Source organism: Lycium ferocissimum, chromosome 2, assembly GCF_029784015.1.
Source record: "Lycium ferocissimum isolate CSIRO_LF1 chromosome 2, AGI_CSIRO_Lferr_CH_V1, whole genome shotgun sequence".
Lineage (NCBI taxonomy): Eukaryota > Viridiplantae > Streptophyta > Magnoliopsida > Solanales > Solanaceae > Lycium > Lycium ferocissimum.
In genome coordinates, this window is record NC_081343.1 from 68,343,778 (window position 1) to 68,366,485 (window position 22,708).

Genomic DNA, 22,708 nt, shown 5'->3' on the forward strand with positions numbered 1-22,708 from the left:
ATCAGGATATGTTATGAGTTCATATGAACTTAGAAGTTTTTAGTTCAGACTCTATATATGTGTAAAGAAAATAATTAAATAAGTATAAATACTCCCTCTATTTCAATTTTTTTATCTTTCTTTCTTTTTTAGTCAGTCTAAAAAAAGAATGTTTCTTTTCTAATTTGACAACTCTTTAATTCTTACATCCACATGACATATTTAAGACCACACGATTAAATAATATTTTGGTAACTTTAATATCTTTAATTTAAGACCCCATTCAAAAATCTTCTTTTATCCTCTTAAATTTTGTTTATAGTCAAATTAAGTTAAGACTCATGGGTTGAAATGGAAGGGAGTAATATATTTCGAACCTGTCATGAGCTATGAGAAAAACTCAGAACTCTGTAAAGATAGAAATCTTAAATGTGACCACTATCAATTAAAAAAAAAAGTTGTTAATGGGGGCCACGAGTGCATTTTCAATTGGTGAATAGTTCAAAGTTGGCAACCAGTGTTGCCGTGGTTCTGCCCATTGAAAAGAACAGGCCAGCTCTGACACAGCCCCACTGGTAGGTACATTATTACTCCGTAGCTGAAATATTGATTGAAACACAGTCCCACACTGACTTTCTTGGTTGGTGCTTCTGCCATTGTTAATATTTAATATTACAAGCAGAAAACTTCTGAAATCCCCAAACTATCTAAGATAAAGAAAACCCGTTGATTTTAGCAAAGACTATTCTTCAAAATCTTGTACTTCTCCTTTTTGAACGACCTTCTACGAAACGTACTACTGTTAGCGACCCTTTAAACTACTTGATAGCTGACCTTTTCTCTACTGACGGCTACAAGCCAAAAGCCCAACACCAACATTCTTATTTAAAGTCCAATATTTTCATATTTGGTAACACAAAGATACATACTCCCCTTCTTTCTTAAGACAAAAGCATACTTTGGATTAATAAGTTCTGATAAAGATGAAATTTGGGAAAGAATTTACATCCCAAATGGTCCATGAATGGGAAGAAGCCTACATGGATTATAATTATCTAAAGGGTGTGGTGAAAGACATATTAAAATTCAACAAGAAAAATGCACCATTACCTGAAGTTGCAGCAACCCCAAAAGGCTCTTTAAAGAGAAGAATATCTATGTACAGAGCCTTTAGTGGACTACAAAGTAGATTAAGTTTCAAAGGTTCTCCTAAAATAGACAATGAAGATGAAGAAGTTATTTTAGTGAGTGCACTGGAGGAAGAAGGTTCGCTGGGCCACCATAAAACTAAGTTTCTTATGTCATCTGAAAAAGGTGGAGAATATGAAGTGGTTTTCTTTAGAAGACTTGATGATGAATTCAACAAAGTGTTAACTTTTTATCAGAAAAAAGTAGGGGAAGTGAAGGCTGAGGCTGATGAGTTGAGTAAACAAATGGATGCACTTATTGCTTTAAGAATTATGGTTGATAAGCCTTCGATTGAAATGCATAGTGAAACCATAGATGATAGTGCCTTGTCTCCAGCATCATTGAAAAGTCCAGGTAACTCCAATCTCTACAGATACTATGGCTATTATATTACTGTTCTAACTTTTTGAAAATTCTTTTCACTCCTTTGCTGTACTGAATATCTTAATTTTACCTTTTATTAGAGGTCGTTCATACCATTGCCGTAACAAATTGTTCCATATTTGCTTTTGACAGTAATGGAGGTTCAACCTTAAGTACAATGGAAAGTAACATTAAACGAGCTCGGTCCGTTTTTCAGTCAGTCCGAAAGTCGATGGTTTTCGTAGTGTTTTTTGGTAGTCACCATTAGTTTTTAAGTCCATTCAGTTAGTTTGACCAAAGGTGCTCCACTTTAGCAAACTTAAGAGATTAAAGATGCTCATGGTCATATTTAAAGGACAAAAATAGACTTACCCCCATAGATAAGGAATAATTTTGGCTAAAAAATCTCTGAAGTAGACTCTTTTTGTTGGAACTTCGTTAAAATCAAGAACAAATATGTAACTTTCGACCTTTTCTTTTTCATTTGGTGGCACTGAAGCATTATGGGAAAAACAGAAAGATTTGATATCCCAGCTGCTGGCAATGATTTTTTGAATTCTTGTTTAACATCAATATAGGTGGATCACACATGGAGGCAATTGAAGAAGTTGAGATGACCGGTGAAGAAATTGAGGAAGATGGATCATCAAGAGGGAAAAGAGATACGCCAAAGCACGTGCGTTTTAGGCCTGCTCCACTAGAGATTTTGGACAATGTAAGAATCAATATTGAACCTGCAACACCTGTCTCGACTTTGAAAAATGTGATGAAGAATTCAAAGGCAAACTTATCATTCAGCAAAGACGAGCTCAGAAAAGCTGAAGAACAAATGAAAAAGGCTTTTGTTGAGTTCTATCAAAAGCTTCGACTTCTGAAAAGCTACCGGTAATGGTTCATTTTTTTCTCCAACAAATGAGGACTTATAGTTGTTTTTGTGTTCAATTCAACTCACACTTTGCTACTTATTGTATTAGTTTCTTGAACGTGTTGGCGTTCTCCAAGATCATGAAGAAGTATGATAAGGTACTACTACGCTGAAGTGATCACTATTTGTCAACAGAAAGTATAAAGTTTTGCCTTTTAACCTTGCAATTTTTTGATACAGACCACTACAAGGAAAGCTTCTAAATCATACTCTGAGATGATTGATAAATCTGATCTTGGTAGCTCAGATGAGGTACATTTCTTTCAGTTTCTAAAACTGTTTTCCTCTCAGCATTATTCCACTTGCAACTATAGTTTGAGCTTCTCATCAATCTTTACTTCTTCTTTTTTTCAGCTTACTAAGCTCACAGAAAGGGTGGAGGCCACGTTCATAAAGCATTTTGTCAATGGAAACCGAAGGAAAGGAATGAAATATTTAAGACCAAAAGCTAAAAGAGAAACGCATAGAGTAACATTTTTCCTAGGTAAGCATGCATCCTTTATTAGCATCAAGTCGCTTGCATCAGAATGATATGTTTATTTTAGTAACTAATATATACTTTTCACCTACAGGTTTGTTCTCTGGCTGCTCAATAGCATTAGTGGCAGCTATTGCTATATCGATACGTGCAGGACACCTTCTAGAGCATGAAGGTCGTGGGCAATATATGGAAAACATATTTCCACTCTACAGGTGAACTAACCATCTGTCTTTTACAAAGTCGTATTGATTTTTTTTCAAATGTTTGTCTACAAGAGAAACCATGTTTAAGCAATACGTATGAGTAATGAAGCTCTAACATTGCAGCCTATTCGGATACATTGTCCTCCATATGCTCATGTACGGGGCGAATGTATACTACTGGAGGCGCTTTCGGGTCAATTATCCCTTCATATTTGGCTTCAAGCAAGGAACAGAGCTAGGTTATAGACAAGTTCTCCTCCTTGCTTCTGGTCTTTCAGTACTTGCATTGGCTGCTGCACTCTTCCAACTGGATATGGATATGGACCCGAAAACAAGAAGCTACGAGACATTTAAAGAGCTGATCCCACTTTTATTGGTGATTGTAAGTGTAGAAAAAACATTAGTTCTTCTTGTACTTTCAGTCTACAACTGATTTATACAAACTGTTTCAAATTTCAAACCCTCTAATGATGTTATATCTTTTTTTCAGGTTCTGCTTCTGATACTTTTTTGTCCTCTGAACATTATATATCGTTCAACTCGTTTCTTCTTTTTAAGAACTGCTTGGCACTGCCTATGCGCTCCCCTCTATAAGGTACAAGCAATTTGCTTAAGAGATTTACAGATTCACACGCACTAATAGCACAGGAAGTACATAGACACTAAAATGTCGCACATCAATTTGTAGGTTACTCTACCAGATTTCATATTGGCAGATCAACTTACCAGCCAGGTTTGACACTCGGCTTTTTTCTAAATGGGATCCAATAAATTCATAAGTCAGTCACTATGATGTGCAAATTGTGCAGTACTTATCGGAAAGAACTATAATGTGGTCTTGTATTTCAGGTTCCGGCAATTAGGAGTTTGCAATTCTATGTCTGCTACTATGTATGGGGAAACTTCAAAACAAGATCAAACACATGTCAAGACAGCAGTGTTTACCAAGTCTTACATATAATTATTGCAATTATTCCCTTTTGGTCTCGGTTTATTCAGGTTTGAGAATTTTTACACACAACAAATATCATTCCCATTTCCTACTATAGATATCTTGACAATTATGTATGATTTCATGATATATACAGTGTCTTCGTCGCTTATATGAAGAGAAAGATTCGATGCAGGGGCTTAATGCCCTCAAATATTTCTCAACAATTGTTGCTCTTGTGATGAGGACACTATATGATCAAAAGAGAGGAGTCTTTTGGAAATTAATGGCAGCATCAACTTCAGGAATTACTACAGTTGCAAACACTTACTGGGACCTTGTCATAGATTGGGGTCTATTACAACGGAATTCCAAAAACCCCTGGTTGAGAGACAAGCTAATTGTGCCACACAAGATTGTCTACTTTATTGCCATTGTAAGTGCAGACACAAGTTTCAAGAAAAGATTGCCATATAAAACTTGCAGTGAAATTTTTTGATTTTTCGAGTGCAAATGCAGGTTCTTGACGTTATTCTGAGACTAGTATGGATGCAGTTGGTTCTAGATTTTCAAGAATTACCACATCTGCACAAGAAAGCATTTGTTGCAATTGTTGCTTGTTTGGAAATCCTCCGCCGAGGCTTGTGGAACTTTTTCAGGTCAGATGTGTTACCTATTGAGTTTAACTTCTATACACCGACTATTTAAAGAACTTTTACATACATTGCCATGTCACCTAAAAAATAACTACTCTCCCTAGAAAGTGGAATTAGTAGCGACAGGTTACCACTTACCTGGTAGTCTACTACTACATATTAAGATACTGATATAATTGTCCGTATCTATACATAAGTTTAATCCTATCTATTTCATAACAGAAATTTGATGAGTTGCACCGATATTTGTGTGTGTTTATTTAACGTCACATAGAAGGTAGTGGTTCTATCTAACAGTAGCTCTGCTTCTTTGATTGTTCAGGTTGGAAAATGAGCACTTAAATAACGTTGGGAAATATCGGGCCTCCAAGTCTGTACCCCTGCCTTTCAACTACGACGAAGACAAGAGTTTGTAAAAGGAAATCAAAGGAATCCAGAGTACTCGAGACTCAAAAATGATTTTGTAGAATTCTTTGATTCATTCGTCAATGGTGTTTATATTGTTCATGAAATTAGAAATTGAAAGGTATAGGACGAAAAGATAGTTGATTCGAGCCTCTAGATTAAGGATTGCATACGTACTATAGAAACTGGAAAATTACAACAGTACAAGATCTATTTCGACCCTCCAGAAGATAAATCCTTAATCAGGAGGCTGAAAATGTCCATTATGTTTGTGCTTCAGATTTCTACGTTCCATATATTGTTGCATCTTCTACTTAATGTACCTTTAGCTGAATTCTTTTCCTGTAATCATCGCTCGTATACATAAAAAACTTGTTTAGATCCACACGGGACATTTTTGCCCATGAATAGTCTCAATGGAGACGTGCTTGATAAATGGTTGACTCTCTACCAAGACTTGCTTACAACCGATGCAGCGTTTCACGAAATTTCTAGGAATTTTCTTAAGCCAATGATTGATGTATGAAATTAAAAAAACCACGAAAAAGAAACAATAGCCGAAGAACACAGCTCAGATATATCCGTCCAGCCTTCTTCATCAAAAGAGTTCCAAAATGTTGGTCAAAGCAATGAATGTCTGAAGTCCCACATCTATTCAAAATCTTAGATGAAAATGACTGATAACTTCTTTAGGATATGACTCCAATCAACCATAAGCGAGCACGACAATCGCATTGCCAAGAAAAAGAATACAGATTCGTAAAGACAGGCAAAAATTACACGCCAAGTCAAATTAACAAATAGGAGACATAACACGCCATTAACTTCACATCTCAGATATATCCGTCCAGCCTTCTTCATCAAAAGAGTTCCAAAATGTTGGTCAAAGCAATGAATGTCTGAAGTCCCACATCTATTCAAAATCTTAGATGAAAATGACTGATAACTTCTTTAGGATATGACTCCAATCAACCATAAGCGAGCACGACAATCGCATTGCCAAGAAAAAGAATACAGATTCGTAAAGACAGGCAAAAATTACACGCCAAGTCAAATTAACAAATAGGAGACATAACACGCCATTAACTTCACATCTACTGAGCAAAAATTACGACACAGAGTCAGATTAACAAATAGGAGACATAGCACACCATTAACTTCACATCTTCCGCAGTTTGTATATCTTAAAATGTTTTGACCTATAAGAGTCTCAAACAAATGGGAATTCTAGATAACCAACAAGCTTTTGTAATCCAAGAACTAGTAAAGTCGCGTTAGTGCTAAAACTTATAGATGGAGCGAGCGATTTATTCCAGAACAGTAGTATACAATGAAGAAGCAAACCATTTTATCTCCCTCAGTCAACAACAAACCACTGAGCAAAGATCAATAAGAAAAACTAGAAAGGTGAATTCTATTACGGTGGATGGGAATCCTCAAGGTGAATTCTATTACGGTGGATGGGAATCCTCTTGATCCGTCTCTTTATCACTCTGAGAGCCAACCAACGGGTCCGAATCAGAGTTTTCTGCAGTTATAGCGCCTGTGCTATCGTTATCTTGGCTACCAAAGATATATGAAAATGATAATGGATTATACGTGGAGCTTGCCTTCTTCAGTCCCTGAATAGCTTTGATTGCCGCAAGTGTACTTCGATATATATCCACATTTTCTTCCCCAAGTGGCAATGCCGGAGAAACATTTGAAGCATAAGAAGTAGTTCCTCTCGTCGGCTCTTCTGCAGTAGCATCTGATTCAACAACTTCTGCTTCCAAAGGAAATAGGAGCTCCAGATTTTCCTCACACTCACGGACTAATCTATTTAGAGGCTCCGTTATAAAGAAGGGCTGATCAAGAGCAAGTTGTGTGAAAGGAAGACGCAACAATCTCCCAGTTCGTTTATCAAACTTCTTCAAAATCTTAACAAGACCTAAGGGAACAAAACAATTTGTTTTAGAAAGCTGATGGGACATACCTAGCATAAAAATTAGACAGTTGAAACAAGAGCAGTACAACACTTGAAACACAAATGCTTGAGAAATGGTAAGTAACAGATATATATGCATAAAATAGAGTGTAAATGCTGCAGTACCTGCAAAATTTAGAGAGCTGTAATTTTTCAGAAGAACCATCTCCCCGTGTATGGCAACGAAGTCTTTACGTATTCCCATCATTTCATCACTAAATTCACTATCTTTTGTGAAAACTCCATCTTTGCCACTCTTCTCCTTCAGTCTTTCAATTCGTTCCTTCAATTCCTGGTAAAGTAGATGCAATAGGATCAATTGCCATACCAACACGATTACGATTGATAGCCGCATATTTTAATGTTTATTCATTTTTCCACTTTTGAATTTTTACATGCTTACTCTTGGGTATATTTTCTTGAACCCGTCCTTCCGGATCCCTACCTCTCCATAACCAAGAAAAAGAGAGAGAAATAAGAACATCCTATTTTTCGTCCCTTTCTGGGACTCCATTAGAGAGACTGATTCCAAGTCCAAATGCAAAAAGTTCCTTAACAAATTCAAACCAAAATACTTTTCCTTATCCCCCATCTACCAACACAACTTTTGTCAAGGACACCACAAGCAAATGTCATCCTCAACAACATAATAACAAATCCAAAGAGAATGAACTTCTAAATATCATGTATTGCATAACTCATTTCACCACCAAACGATCCTACTACAAGACTAACGTAGATATCATTCATATCAATCTTCCATCCAAAGCGTGAAACAGATAAGAGTAACTAGGAAAGTGCAACTTCCTCCCTTCCAAAATCCATCCAATTTTGATTAGTGCAATGAAAAAGAAACAAAAGCTAATTATGATATCCCACCAAATGTCGTTGTCGAGACCAAAGATAGCCTCAGCCTGTGCATGATTCAGATAAAATGTTCATCATTCATGAAAATTTAACAACTTTTATAAAGCTAGCATTCTGCAGACTAGACACAATTTAATCAAATTAAGGGGAAAAATAAGAGACTGACAGTCATTAGCTAAAGGAGGCTGAAAACGAGAAATGTGATAAAACAACTATAACTCGGTCCCAAACAAGTTGGAGTCGGCTGTATAAATCCTCACATTCTCCATTTAAATTCATATCATGTCAGCATTATGCGGAATAAAAATAAAAGATAAAGAGTATTTGAAGTTCTCTATATTTATTAATTGATGTTCATGCAAATGAAGAAAGACAACTACCAAGTCATAAATGTCTCGCAAACAGCACATACTTTCAACTTGAGTGCTTTTTATCTCTAGGACAAGTGCTTCAATTTAAATTTTACATGTTTATCTGTCATCCTACAATAGTTTTATACAAAGCATACAAGTTGATATATGCAGCTTTTAACTCAAATTTACATGTTTATCTGTCATCCTACAACAGTTATATAAGAAGCATGAAAGTTGATAGATGCAGCTTTTCCCATTATGACGAAAGTATTTACCTTATAAAAAAAAGTTGATAGATGCAGGTTTTAACTCAACAATTTCAGCTCAACTTTAATGTATGTCAGCAAACTTGTGCACTTAAATTACCAGTAAAAGTAGCCAAGGACCAACTAATTAGTAGTGTATCAAAAAAAAAAAAAAACTGCTAGACTGCATGTGCCACTACCATCGACTGTTAGCATTACTCATAGCTAACTCCTACTATGTGTTTAAAACTGACAGTGACAAGCCACTGACAAATGTAAACAAATAGAGCATAAAATTAAGCCATCAAACCATTGATCGACTTAGCTACTAATTAACCATGGTGGATTTTAGAGTTGCTAGTATGTTCATGCGTCAAGTATACCGAACTTCACCTATATGAAAGCAAGGGTTTAAATTTCATCTCTTAATTATGCATTAGCAACACCCAGAGAAGCAAACTGTACAATATGGACAGCGCCAAACCGTTGTGATTGAATTCATATGCAACTGAATGCAAGTTCAAACTGCAAATTCAATATTTAGGTGTCTATCTTACTTAATCCACTACTTGTGCCCACATGAGACACATGCTTATTAACAAAACTTGCAGTTGATAATAGCACAATGAACCGACAGTTGTGTGACAAGAGAAATAAACCGCCAACCCGTTGCCTAACTGGGCAGTAATCATACAACAATGATGAAACTAATTGGCAGCACCATCAAATTTGGAGGGACTTTCATAGGCAATCTAAGTTAGGGATGCCATGTTATACGCATCTGCAACACATGAAAGTTCCTTCCAAGTCCTTTTTCTTTTTTCATTTTTTGGGAGTGGGGTTAGTGGTGGGGGATGGGGGAACCATATGAGTGTCTTCATCAAATAAGTCGGTGATGCACCAGTTCACTCTTACAAATTTCTGTCTTTGGTGTTGAATACCACTTAACATTTGGGACTATAGTAATTTTTTGAACAATCTGGTCATGCAACTTCATACTTCCAGACTTCTAGTGGTAATTGATACTAAAGCCGTGTCAATGAAGTGACCTACTTTTTTTCATTCTTTGTTTTCCTTTGACCAAAACAATGGTGATATGTCTTAGTAAATGAAAGCAGTCCCCAAATCTACAATTAACATAAACTATTACTACGTTATACTACTTCAAACTTAATGCGCATCTCTTTTTCTTTTTTTATCTGGTAAGGTGGAATTTCATTAAAATTTCATCCGTAGATGCGGAAGGCAAACTTAATGTACATCTTACTGCTAATCCTTCCATATTATCAAATGCCACGAAAATATTTTAAACACTCTTTGGCCAACATCAATATAACAATTTGTTCAAACATGTTATTTTAAGCATTGCAATAAAATGGAGCTGAATAGAGTAGAATGGCATTTAAGGATTCATACACCTGATCTGAGATAAAGGCGTAGTTGGTCATCGTTGGATTGACTGGCTGATTGTACACTACTTAACTATATAAATCAAGGTAGGCTGTTCTGCTGATTAAGCTCCCAAGGGTTGGCCAAGTAATCAAAGAAGTGGGTGAAAACCTTGGAGACAACAGTTCAACTACAAATAGAGACGAAAAAAAAAAAAAAAAAAAAAAAAAAAAAACTAAGTGATTTCTTCCCATCTACCTAAGTACCCAGACCTATGTTGATGGAAGATAACGATGGAATCAAGGTGCACGCAAATTGGCTCAGACACCACCGTTATAAGATTTGGCGCGCAAATTGGCTCAGTAAAGATAAGAAAGAAAATATAGATGATTCCTTCCCATCTGCCTAAGCATTGGCGGATAGAGTTACCCATACCTCTAGGGTGGGAGGTTGCAGGGACCCGGAGAAATCGAGGTGCGCTAAAAATACACATTCTCTCGGACACCACTGTTATAATATATAAAAAGAAAGATAGGTCGTGTTGATTAAGACAGGAGGAGTATAATTTAAGACATGAGCCATTTCATTAAAACAGCTCAACAGATTGGAAAGGCACTTAGGTGGAATATACCATCAATATACTCTTATGCTTCAGCTTAACTAAGAATATTCTCAAAGTAGCTCCTATGATACCTTCTCCCTACCCCACTTAATTTATTAGTTTCTGCATATATCTATCTCCTATCTATGGTAGGGAACGGACTATTAAGTTCTTGCCACCCCTCTCAAGTTCCTCATAATCTCAAATATTGTCATCAATTTCTATAATTGCAGTTGACCGCTTTATACGTTGGCACAATTCCAGCCCATGCTGCATTCAATCTTTTATGTGATAAATCTCTCCAACCAAGTGATTTCTTCCATCTATTCAAGCCCTGTGATAGAGTTATCAAATTGGTGCAAGTAGACCCATCTACAGAAATTAGTCGCTGCCCCGGACACCACAGTTAATTAAAAAGGAAAAAGGGTGTTGCCATCCAATTCATCATACTCTAAAACTCCATCGTAACAAGCAGTACAGGTAAACCCCTGCTTCACACCTAACATCCTTCACTTTTCATGATCCGTCAAAAGTTTAAACTAAAGCATAATTAATTAAATTCTAAGTTGGGATAATCAGCAGTAAAAAGGGGGGCAAAAAAAAAATGCTTTGAAAATTGAAGTAATCACGAGTAAAAAGTGAACATCACACCTAATCACCGCGCAATTAACAGGATTAATGTCGTAAAATTGAATATGCATCAATAAAATTTTGAGAAGAAACTCTAACAAATTGGGATTCATATAAACGGCCCCAATTATTAAGACGCAGTTAATTGATTGACATACTAATAAGAAACTTGCATGTATACAGTAACGAAGAAGAAGAGAAACCTGGAGGCGAATAATGAATTCCTCCTCTTTATCTACATAGAAATCGTTGAATTTCTCGAGTTCCTCATTCAGAATTCTAACGAACCATTCCTGCAAGTGCGGCAGTGGCGGTGGCGGTGGCGGCGCCGCCACCGGAGGGACATTATCACCGCCGCCGGTAGAAGGAAGGTGCTTGAGAAGCTTCTTTAAGGGCTTGTAACACAAATACTTGTCCCTCCATTGAGGTAGGGTTTCCTCTAAATGCGTTGTAAACTCTTTCCCGAATTTCATAACAAGAATTGATTAATGATTACTCACTTCTTTCAATTCAATTTCACCTTATTTTGATTAAATTAAACAGCTGATCTAATAATTTACTTTTGAGTCTCTGATGTGATCATGTGATGAAAGAACAAAGAGGAATTGTTTTTTAATTAAAAGAGACAAAGAGGGTGGCAGTGGTGGTAAACGCAGTGATTTTTTTTTCTCTTTTTTTGCCTTTTGGATTTTTAAGAATATATATATATAATCTCACCAATGAAGATAACTATGAATGATACGCCTATGCGAGAAATAGTAGAAAATTGGTTTATTCTTTAGGCAACTTGCAGGCTTACGATGGAGTTGGGAATCTTTTATTTTTTTTCTTTCTCATCAGAATATTGATTGATGCAAAATCGACCAATGAGCAAACTCAAAATTCGTGTTTCTAGTAATTGCAGAGTACTGTGACAACAAATAAAAAAGGAAAAAAAAAAAACATCTGAGTTTTCTAAAGCAAAGCAGATGCTTCGTGGCGGAAAGTCAACTTGGGAATTTCGCAATGGCTTTTTATGTGCGTGAAAGAGAATATTCATATTCAAATGGAGATTCAATTCAAGCACTTTTATGGCAACTTTTGCTGTGTTTGTCCTCTCAACGAGGCAACCTACCGTTTCTACTTTCGAAGCTCGTTACATCATATATTACTACTTACTCTCATTGTCTTAACATTTTGACATAAAATTTAATAAATAACCAAAGTTTTTAAAATATGTGATGCAAAATAAGTTTTAGTTATTTATATGGTTATAAATCATCTCATAAAATTAAATTTTAAATATAAAAATGTGTCAATCTTTTTGAGATAAATTAATAAGGAAAGTAAGACAATCTTTTTAGGACAGAAGGAGTATTAACTTTGTATGTCACATCAATTATTAGGAGGAAATAAAATTTCTTAACCTTTTACAATTTGAATAGAAAAAATGTCTTTTCCAGATCTATTATGTGTTATTTTCAGATCTCATATGTGTAAAAAATGAAGATTTCTTGTAAAAATATCATAAAACTAAAAAAAGTTTGTAAAAGGCTAAAAATTCATTTCTCCCTCAATTTAGGAGGGGAAAAAGTCTAAATACGCCAACTTTGAGAAATTGATCGGATATATGGGTGTCAAATATGACCCAAAAGTTGATGGTCAGCTCAATTCGTCCAAATTTTTATGGGTTGACTCAAGATAATTTTTTATTGCCCTGATTCTGGTCCAATCCAGCATAACTCATTTTAAATTGATCTCCAATTTAACCTAATATTAGCTCATTTTTTAATTCACTTTAATTTGGGTTTATTACTTGGGATTACTTTATTTTTTTCTATGTATTATTTTTTTTTCGTATTATGTATCTTATAAATTTGGGGTGTGTTTGATATGAAGAAAAATTATTTTCTACGAAAAATGTTTTTGTTTTAAATATTTACCACGGAAAATGTTTTCCTCGAAAATATTTCCACGAAAAATGTTTTCCTAAACAATAGACTCTTCAAAAAAAATTGGGTCAAGTTGGGCGGGTCATGACCAAGCTCATTTTTAGCCCATTCAAGTCCAAATAACCCTAATAACTTTGGAATTTTTACTCATTATAGCTTCTTTTAAGACCTAATTATTAATATTAACTACCTTTTTATTTAATTATATTTAGTAGCTAATTAACTTTTCTAGATTACAAATGGTAGCTATATAAAAAATACATACCCAAACACATATATCTTTCTTTTTTCACAATCACTACCCATTTCAAATTTTTTATTTCGCAAAACCCTAAAAAATCTCTCTTCCCTTCTCTCAATCACCACACCATGGTCGCGTCTCTCTCTCTTCTCCCTCTCCCTCTGTGCTCACCCCTCCCTCTCTCTCTCTCTCTCTCTCTCTCTCTCTCTCTCTCTCTGTTCACTCTATCCGATGAGGCGATGGCACAGATCTGGCCGTGTGTATTGTTGGTGGCGGCAGCAATGGCACTGGTTTTGAGATAGCGGCGGAGAAGATGACGTAGAGGTGGAGAGATTAGGGTTTTATTGGTGGTGGAAAGATTGGGAGTTTTTTGGTGGTGGTGGTGTCTCAGATTTAGGTTTTTGGTGGTGGTGGTGTCTCGGATTAGGATTTGGTGGTGATGGAGAGATTAGGGTTTTTGGCGGTGGTAGTTTTTCAGATCTGACCGTGTGTATTTGTTAAAAGCCAAATACAAATACATTCAAAAATTTACATCTCACAAATACACTATGTTTGAATGTATTTGTCTTTGTATTTTTTGAGTGTATTTTTGAGTGTATTTTATTAATAGCCAAACACACTGTTTTTTAATGTATTTGTCATGCATTTGAATTTTTTTCTCTTGTATCTGAATGTATTTGTTAAAATCCATTCAAATACACGAAAATTTGAATATATTTGGCTTCATATGTAGTTGAAATGTACACAATGTATTTGAAATACATTAAAAAAAAGCCACTGAAATACATAAAAAAAAATCAAGAAATACATCCAAAAATAAATCACTGAAATACATAAAAAAAGAGACACGAAAATACATTATAGCAAAAAACAAAAAAATCGCTGAAATACATCAAAGCAAAAAAAGAAATCACTAAAATACATCAAAAAAATATATTAATATCTAATTTAATAGCTCCACCGTTAAAGGCTAAAATCAAGGATCTTTTTTTTTTTTTTTTTTTTTTTAATCATGTTCTCATGTATTTGTTGGCAACAAATACACGCGAAAACATACACTGTTTTGCGAAAATGTAGCTACAAATGGTAATATTTAAAAGGGTAGCTACAAATGGTAATATTTAAAAGGTTAGCTACAAATAGTAGGAAACTACAATAAGGTAGTCATTTGAGTAAGTTTGCCAATAACTTTTGGGTCAATCTTAACCCAACCCATTTTATCAACCTAACCCACCCATCTAACACCCCTAACTAGATATATCATGTTAATTTATATCTATATATAATATAAAATTAGGCATAGATAAGGTGATGTGACACCTCTCTATGATCTAGAAAACCATTTATCATTTTTCTCTTTTTTTTTTTTTTTTTTTGCAATTTTTTCCTCATTCATCCTATTAGTTTAGCTTATATTAAAAAGCAGCAATCATTTTTATTTTTTAATTTAATTGAGCATTTAATACATATTCATGTATAGGTCTTTTCATTTATCCGTTTTGCTCATTCTTCCCGATCATGGGTCAACATTCACCACCCATTTAATCTCCAATTAAATTGAGCAATTAATACATAGTAATGTTTATACTATTTATCTTCTTTTCATATTAGTTGTTCCTCAATTTTCCCATTCATGTCTCATTGTGATGCTTCAGCCTTGTGATTTGCAGCTTATGCCTAGAAGTTCAAAGTTAATAGTAATTTTTTTTGGTTTGTTCTCTCTCTTTATATAGATATTATATATGGTGAAGTATATTTAGTTGTTTAAATAGATTATTCGATTCTTAATTATTTTGCATTATATTGTGGTAAGATTATTTTGCATAGTTACTGTATTTTAATTTGTTATTAATTTTACATAATCACTATTACACTTGTGAGATTCATGTGTTATTGGATATACTATCTTGATTAAACTTACTTGTATGTGTCATTTTCCCATCATATTCAAAAGGATCTATTTTATTAAAGTGAAAGGCATGCAACGTTTTTGTTGAAAACTTGACATTTTTGAACCTCATAATTGATCTTAATCAGTACTTGCTAAATTTTAGTAATTTGTCCTTTGCCATCTACATCGAGACATCTGTTACGCTTGGTGATATCTACCTCAATGTTGAATGCTTTCTTCTAAGGTAATTATATACTCTCTAAATACATATTTATGTCCGAAAATATGATTAGATCGATTCAAAAATTGACACAGTGTAATTTTTAAAGTTTTGTGAAACTGAAATTTATAATAATTTATCTTCATTGTTGCACTCAACAAGCATCAACCAAACATAAATCACTATATGTAAAGTAACTCGAAGGACCAAAAGTATATGGTAGATCGAAAATTGAAAAGGACGGAAGGGGCTACCATCGTGAAGAAGACCTTCCAATGGTATATTAGGATTTTAAGAAAATTTGTTAAATTAAATATCTAATGATCACAAAAGAGAATTTATTAAAATAGTTTGTAATATTTTGTTACGTTCTTTTCGTATTCCTAATGATATGCTCATCAATTAAATTGTTTATTCTTTTCCTAAGTCCTAACTATAACAGTTATTTTCATATTCTCTAATTAAATTGAATAAATATTGTGTAATAATTCTATGATTCTTCAAATTTTACAATATATTTTTATGCACTAATTCCTTCATATCTTCTTTTTTAGTTTATGTTGACGTTGGAGAATATTGTCTTTTGGTCACTTATTTTTTTTTTATTAAAATGATAAAGCAGGAAGAAAAATAAAATTTTGATATTTTTAAAACAAAAGAAGGAAAGAAAAAATGAAAAAAGTTAAAGATAAAAAGAGGAAAGGAAAAGGAAAAAAATAAGATTAAAGCTACATAAGAGATTCATTTCTTTAGATACTTATATACATATATAGCAAATGACAAAGAAATAAATGCAATTTAAAGTTTGAATACATGCACAAAAATTGATCGATTTTTCTTGAAATTCTTTTGTTTCTTTACTTTATTTTAAGAAAAAAAAAATTGTTTCACTTTTACGTAGACTATACTAGTAGTTATAAATGACTGGGAAACGCTTAAGTAATGGAAAATCATAGAAAAACATATAAATTAAGTGTTAATAATATAATTGGTTAAAACTTAAAATATTTTACTTCGCGAAGCGCTGATATATTCGCTAGTAGTTGATAAAATATGTATTTACCGTAATAAATATGTGACTATTTTATACTATAAAGGACTCAAATTTGCCCTTGAGCTTTGTGAAGTGCTCCAGATTTACCTCTGAATTTTGATAATTTGTGCATATTTCCTTTTTTTCAATTACCATCCGTCATCGTCGACCCAAATGAATCACCACTATAACTTCTCTTCACATTAAAAAACGCCACTTAAAATATACCACCACTCCACATCGATGACACTCACATAATGAACACAAAAACCACCTCATTCAAACGGTCTCTCTCACATATTCGCCTTTACTATTATGCTTTTCATGTCACCATTATACTTCTATTGTAAGACCAACGATCTTTAACCACTTTATTCTTTTCATGTCACCCTTATACTTCTATTGTAAGACCAACGATGCTTAACTACTATAACCCACCCTTGACCGTCACAGTATCGCTCCAAATGATTTAGAAGCTAAACATTGAATGTCTAGGTTTGTTTTAGCATTAGGAGGTTGATATGGAGCTTTGGAATCGCTACTGGCGATCTGAGAAAGGTTGGTGATGGAATTGTGTTCATTGACTTTTCAGCAAAAGTGAAAAATTAACTTGGTGGTGCTCGTGTTCATTGTTTTGGGATGATTTGAGGCTTGAGGGTGGTTAATTTGAGCTTAGGGGATAGATACATTATGGTTGGAAGTTTTGAGTGTTGACGAAAATGCTGTTGCTATCGCGGGGATAATAAACTCAATTTCGCAAAAGTCAGAGGCAAATCTAGACCATTCAGCAAAGTTCAAGAGCAACTTTGAATTTTTTCTTTAGTAAAAAAAAGGTCATGTGTTGGAAAGCTTCTGCTTTTAAAAAATAAGGGCATATTTAAATCAATTTTGGAATGATAAGGACATATTTAATCCAACTATTAGCGAATGACATTTTAGTGGCATATTTGAACCATCTCCTGTGTCCGAGTATCAAATGCAGGAGGTAAATCATTTATAAAATAAAATGAATTAAGTTATAATGTTAATTAGTATTTTTCTTTCCCAGATCAATATGAATAAATTATAATGTAAGTTGCTAAATTGCCACACCAATTTGACCCAAATCTGGCCACACTTATGTAAAAACCACCATAATCTCTATTGTACAATTTTAAATTAAGATAAACTTTAAGAAGAAAAGATAGAAATGACATTAAGTAAGCATAAATTATTAAATTTGACTTAAATAGTCATATGAATTTACCCTATTTGGGCCATTGTGGCCAAAATAGTGTGGCAAAAAGACCTTATTGTTTAGTATTTTCCTTTCGCAGATCAAAATGGTTTGAACGGGTGAGTCACAGTCTACTTCTCTAACTTAAAATATTTTTTTGTCCATTTTCTTATCTTTTCTGGCTTAAAAGTATACTCCTATTTTGTTACTCCATAATTGAACAGATTTCTTTTACATGCTGACTTGTACTATATCTTCGCTCGTCAAACTTTTATGATTTTTTCATAAGGTTCACCTATCGGTGTCGATTTGGTGAAATAGTTTAATTCAAGCTGACTTATTCTTTTGAATGAATTGATCTGATGTATTGATATTTCAAGTGCATGACCTTAGCTAGTAAATTATGGAAGGCTCATATTAGGGTAGAAGGATAGTAGGTAATTCCATCTATCCTTTTGTACGAATAATCGCAGTTTTGCTCTATAGTTTCTTGTCCTTTGATTTCTGCTACAATCTGTTGTTTCTTCTATTTAGATTATCTTATTTATCTATGATAGTTATTGCTTTTTTTCTTTTTTCAGACTGCTTTACCATGATTTTTTCGCTTTCGTTATTTTCATTTTCATCTTTGTTTTGAATTCTTTTGCCCTTATCTCATCTTTTTTCCCATGATTTCTCTTAAGCCGAGGGTCTTTCGGAAACAACATCCCTACCTTTTTGAGAGTAGGGGTAAGATCTCGCTACACTTTTCCTCCCTGCATCGTCTACATCGCGACATTTCACCTGAGATATGTTATTGTTGTTGTAGTATTGCTATTTTAACCTTTGAATAAATTTGCATCAGCTAACTCGTTAAAATCTTGCAACTTTTTGTTTATTTTCAGATCTTGTACTACTTTTTGAGGTGTAACGTTTAATATTTTTTTAGTGTGTAATGTAGTTTTTTATATAGTATGTTTTAAAATTTGATAGGACTTTCTTCGTGCGTATGATTTTTTTTCCAGTGCTTTTGTTAAATCTAATTAAAAAAACTTGTTAAATATTTGTGAAGACTTAAAGTGTTAACTTTTGGCAAATTTAAAGGACCAAATCTGTGCAGCGCATAATTAACGGACTATTTTGAATCTAACCTCAAACAAAAGAGACCATTTTTGTCATTTTCTCGGAAAAGTTGGTAAACATCACGTCGATTGATCACTTTTAGGCGCATTTTCTTCGTAAAGTGGGATTTGACCTGTTCAACCCACCGAAAGAGAACTTTGTATATAGTCAAATAATAAGTGCTAGGATGAAGAAAAAAAAAAAGAAGCGAAAGTGTTTGAGAGTTGGGAGTTAAGTGTTTCCTTCTCTCCATAGCAACGAGAGACCTGCAGCTTTCTTACGATGATGAGTTCTGGAGTGAGTTCTTTGCATCTTTTCAGCTCAATTTTGTTATTCGTATTACTTACTCACTCCATTTCAATTTGTTTGTCTTGCATTACTATTTAGACAGTTAAAAGGATATTTTCTTTTGATCATAATTCTTTCAAATATGTGCTCCCTCTGTCCCAGTTTATAAGATATATTTATTTTCTTTTGATCATAATTCTTTCAAATATGTGCTCCCTCTGTCCCAGTTTATAAGATATAATTCGAATTTCGAAAGTCAAATTTCTTTATTTTAACCGTCTAGTCAGACATACAATAGGTTTTTTAAAAATAATTCATGTATTTAGAAACTACATGAAAAATGCTATTCCCTCAAGATAAAAAAGAGTGTCCACTTATCAAATCAAAAAAGATTTAACCTTAGTTTTTTAGATTTATCCCTATTAATGTATCTGCAAAGCTTATATCTGCTTGAACTGAGGCTTTTCTTTATCAGCAGAGTCTTTACTGAGGATGTTCTCTGTCTATTTTCTTTGATTGATTCCAAAAGTACTGATAAAATAGTGAATGAACAGCATATTTCAGCCAGTAATTTACTTTCAGTAGCAGTACTTCTAAAAGAACGCCACTTTATTTGATTTCTGTATCCATCGAGGAACTCTTTCAGGGTTAAACTTGATTTATTCCTCCAAGTTTTATTTGCTATTTGTTCCCTTTTCTCCTGTAGGCAACTACAAGCCAAAATGTTGACTACACTCACTTTATATCACTTCCATTGTCTATACATCCTGAAACGGTCAACAAGCTCACCAACTTAAAGAACTCAGTTCTTGGAACTGCTGAAGTTAATCAAGGTGAAAATTCTTATCTCTGCATTTCCTTGTTATGTTTATGATAATAGCTATCCCTGTTTTTTAACCTAGCACGGGGGCTCGTTGCTTCCTTCATTATGTCTTACTCACTGATAAAATTGTCCAATGTTTTTCCACTCAACAGATTTGGGAATTGAGAAGTCCATGTTTACTAATCCAAAAACATTTCACTTGACTGTGCTCATGCTGAAACTTTGGGATAATGACCGATTTAAAGCTGCTTCTGAGGTTATGCAGGTAAACGTTTCCCATTTGCTTCCATTGTAATATCTCTTTCTCCTTCTAACTTTTTTAACAAAAAAAGTGCTTTCCTTTGTCTTTCCAGAGTGTCTCAGCAAAAGTACTTGATGCTTTGGAGAGGCGACCTGTGTCTATAAGACTGAAAGGTTTGGTAAGTCTTTGAGCCTGTTTGGATGGGCTTACAAAAAGCAGCTTATACGCCAAAAAAAAAAAAAATAAGTTGGGGTAGCCCAACTTATTTTTTTTGGCTTAATGTTCGTTTTTAATTTATATTTCTTTTAGATAAGTTTAAACCAAATGGGCTCAATTATAGTTTTTGACTTATTTTAAGCATAAAATGGCTTTAAGCTGGCCAGCCAAACACTCAAAAAAGCTGAAAACAGGCTCTTATAAGCCAATCCAAACGGGCTCTTTATCCAAGTTATACAGTTATGGACCCTCTATATAATCTTTCACTTATCTGTGAACATAAGGTTGTTGCTTTTAATGAGATTTTACAAGGTCGCAATTTTTCCTGTTTGGAACTCAGATTTGTTCTTATCCTGCAGGAGTGCATGAAAGGTTCTCCAGCAAAAGCTTATGTTGTATATGCTCCTGTTGAGGTAATTGGTGGTGAAGCCCGACTCTTACGTGCCTGTCGTATCCAAATTTTTTGGCATCTGATTCCCTCACCATACCCACTTTTTAAAAAAATTCTCTGTTATTTCTAAGGGAATTTAGTACCTGCATTTGTTATTCCTTAGCCTTCCTAGAGGTGATCATTGATGCGTTCACTGAAGCTGGTCTTGTTGTTGAAAAAGATGCAAAACAGAAGTTAAAGGTATAGCTTTCAAGTGTTAATTCTTTATTCTGGTTAAATTTTGTTGGCAATTTCTTCCCCTACATCAAAAACAAAAACAAAAAAGAAAAATAAATTGTCGGCAATTTCTCCAACATGTTTGTCCATTAAGATTCTCTATTGACCATTCAATCTAGTTCTGCGTCTTCCTTGATTTTCCTTCCCCCCACTGACCCGTCCACCTTTTCTCATAAAAGCAATTTATTCATCGCAAGCAAGTCTCTAAAAGTGTCCTAAGGTTGTGGTCTAGTCGTGCAAAACCCTGGTATTTAAGTAGAAAGGGATAAAAGAGCTGGGCCATTATCCACCGAGGGTCGAACCTTGCGGCATTTCCCCTCTGGGATCTCGGCCATCAAAAAAAAAAAAAAAAAAAAAAAAAAACAACGGCCTAAAAGCATAATGTAGAGAATCTCTTAATACAACCAGAAACGATTTGGACCTGTTTTGAAAAGGGAATTTGTTTCACTTACCACCAAGAGTCAAAATGCTTGCATCCATTTTTATTCTTTCACCTTTTCAAATTCAGCATTTTAGAACCTTAACTCATTTTCACCTCTTGCATGCCAACTTTATATGCCTGGAACTCGTTTCTTCAATGCACTTTGCTTGCTGGTGCTTTTCTTGTGGTGTTCAATTGTTTTTGTTCTGGTATGAAGTATTTAAATACTTGTACATTATGCTTCAGCATATGCAAGTATGTTTTCTCTTTAATGCTTACTTTCAAGAAAGGCTTGGCCCCCTCAAACTGTTTCCAGGTTTGCACTTTGATGCAATTACCTTCTAGATATATTCTATTGTCTCTGGTGGTTTTTTTCCTTTACAGATTTAATACCAGAATGCTTGTACCATGAAACTGTCCTGGTGAAAATTGTTAAATTTATCTTCTTTTTCTTTTTGCTATCTTGTAATACAGTTGCATGCCACAATACTGAATGCGCGATACAGAAAAAGGTGACATTTTTAATTCTTTTATTGCAGTCTTGTTTATTTGTCAGCTTAATATCTCTATCATGGTTCTACCAGTTGCATAACCCTCTTTATTGTTAAGGTTGCCACTGACTTGCTGTTCTCTAAATGATAGCAAAAAAAGATCAGAAACAACTGACCCCTTTGATGCGCGAACAATTTTTGGTGAATATGGCTCGGAAGAATGGGGAGAGTGTCTTATCCGTGAAGCTCATCTTTCAAAAAGGTTTGTGTTCGCTGAGAATGGCTATTTCCATTGCTGTGGTTCCATCCCATTTCCTGAAGAGAGGCAGGGTGTATCTGGTAAGGCGAAAAATGTTTTGACTTGGAAAAAGTTTTCCATGGGAAATTAAGTTATTTTATCGTTTGTAAATTGTTGGTCATATATGTCATGTATGCTTATAGTAAATTGTTGAAGACAGATACGGCTCCCAACTTTTTATTGATTTGTGTGTATTTGCCATCTATTTACAGCTTGTTTGGATGGTTGTTACTCATTGAAATATATTGTATTGTAATTTTAATTACAAAAGATCCATTTGATGTAACTGATATGTATGGTGTGGTTCTCTTTTCCCATATGTTATTGATAATATTCCAACATCCTATCTTTTGCCTTTATCCTGATTTTCTATTTAACTCCACTTATGCTATACTACCTTTTCAAATGTTTGTATGTATCTACAAATAATACTGTAAAAACCAGCCAA

At 34.2% G+C, this 22,708-nt stretch overlaps 3 protein-coding genes across 6 annotated transcripts; 2 read left to right on the forward strand and 1 right to left on the reverse strand.

The window, feature by feature from the left end:
• Positions 1 to 405: 405 nt before the first annotated feature.
• Positions 406 to 5,535, forward strand: LOC132047063 (phosphate transporter PHO1 homolog 9-like). Its single transcript, XM_059437953.1, has 13 exons — positions 406 to 1,521; positions 2,109 to 2,415; positions 2,505 to 2,553; positions 2,636 to 2,707; positions 2,810 to 2,939; positions 3,028 to 3,148; positions 3,263 to 3,521; positions 3,630 to 3,734; positions 3,828 to 3,872; positions 3,989 to 4,138; positions 4,228 to 4,506; positions 4,590 to 4,729; positions 5,049 to 5,535. The coding sequence occupies exons 1-13, from the start codon at positions 963 to 965 to the stop codon at positions 5,140 to 5,142; spliced, it is 2,310 nt and encodes a 769-aa protein (XP_059293936.1). The 5' UTR covers positions 406 to 962; the 3' UTR covers positions 5,143 to 5,535.
• A 1,039-nt stretch (positions 5,536 to 6,574) lies between these two features.
• Positions 6,575 to 12,182, reverse strand: LOC132047065 (SPX domain-containing protein 4-like). Its single transcript, XM_059437955.1, has 3 exons — positions 11,386 to 12,182; positions 7,224 to 7,389; positions 6,575 to 7,061 (listed from the first exon to the last, which is right to left on the reverse strand). Exons 1-3 carry the CDS (start codon positions 11,653 to 11,655, stop codon positions 6,583 to 6,585), a joined length of 915 nt encoding a protein of 304 aa, XP_059293938.1. The 5' UTR covers positions 11,656 to 12,182; the 3' UTR covers positions 6,575 to 6,582.
• A 6,804-nt stretch (positions 12,183 to 18,986) lies between these two features.
• Positions 18,987 to 22,463, forward strand: LOC132047066 (uncharacterized). Of its 4 annotated transcripts, XM_059437956.1 has the most exons (8): positions 18,987 to 19,112; positions 19,810 to 19,936; positions 20,079 to 20,191; positions 20,280 to 20,345; positions 20,743 to 20,833; positions 20,947 to 21,014; positions 21,946 to 21,983; positions 22,114 to 22,463. In XM_059437956.1, the coding sequence occupies exons 1-8, from the start codon at positions 19,098 to 19,100 to the stop codon at positions 22,349 to 22,351; spliced, it is 756 nt and encodes a 251-aa protein (XP_059293939.1). In that variant the 5' UTR covers positions 18,987 to 19,097; the 3' UTR covers positions 22,352 to 22,463. The 4 variants fall into 4 exon arrangements, with proteins under 4 accessions (XP_059293939.1, XP_059293940.1, XP_059293941.1 ...); XM_059437957.1 differs by lacking the exons at positions 21,946 to 21,983; positions 22,114 to 22,463 and adding an exon at positions 22,011 to 22,094 and having other exon boundaries at positions 19,036 to 19,112; XM_059437958.1 differs by lacking the exon at positions 21,946 to 21,983 and having other exon boundaries at positions 19,038 to 19,112; positions 22,028 to 22,157.
• Positions 22,464 to 22,708: the final 245 nt, after the last annotated feature.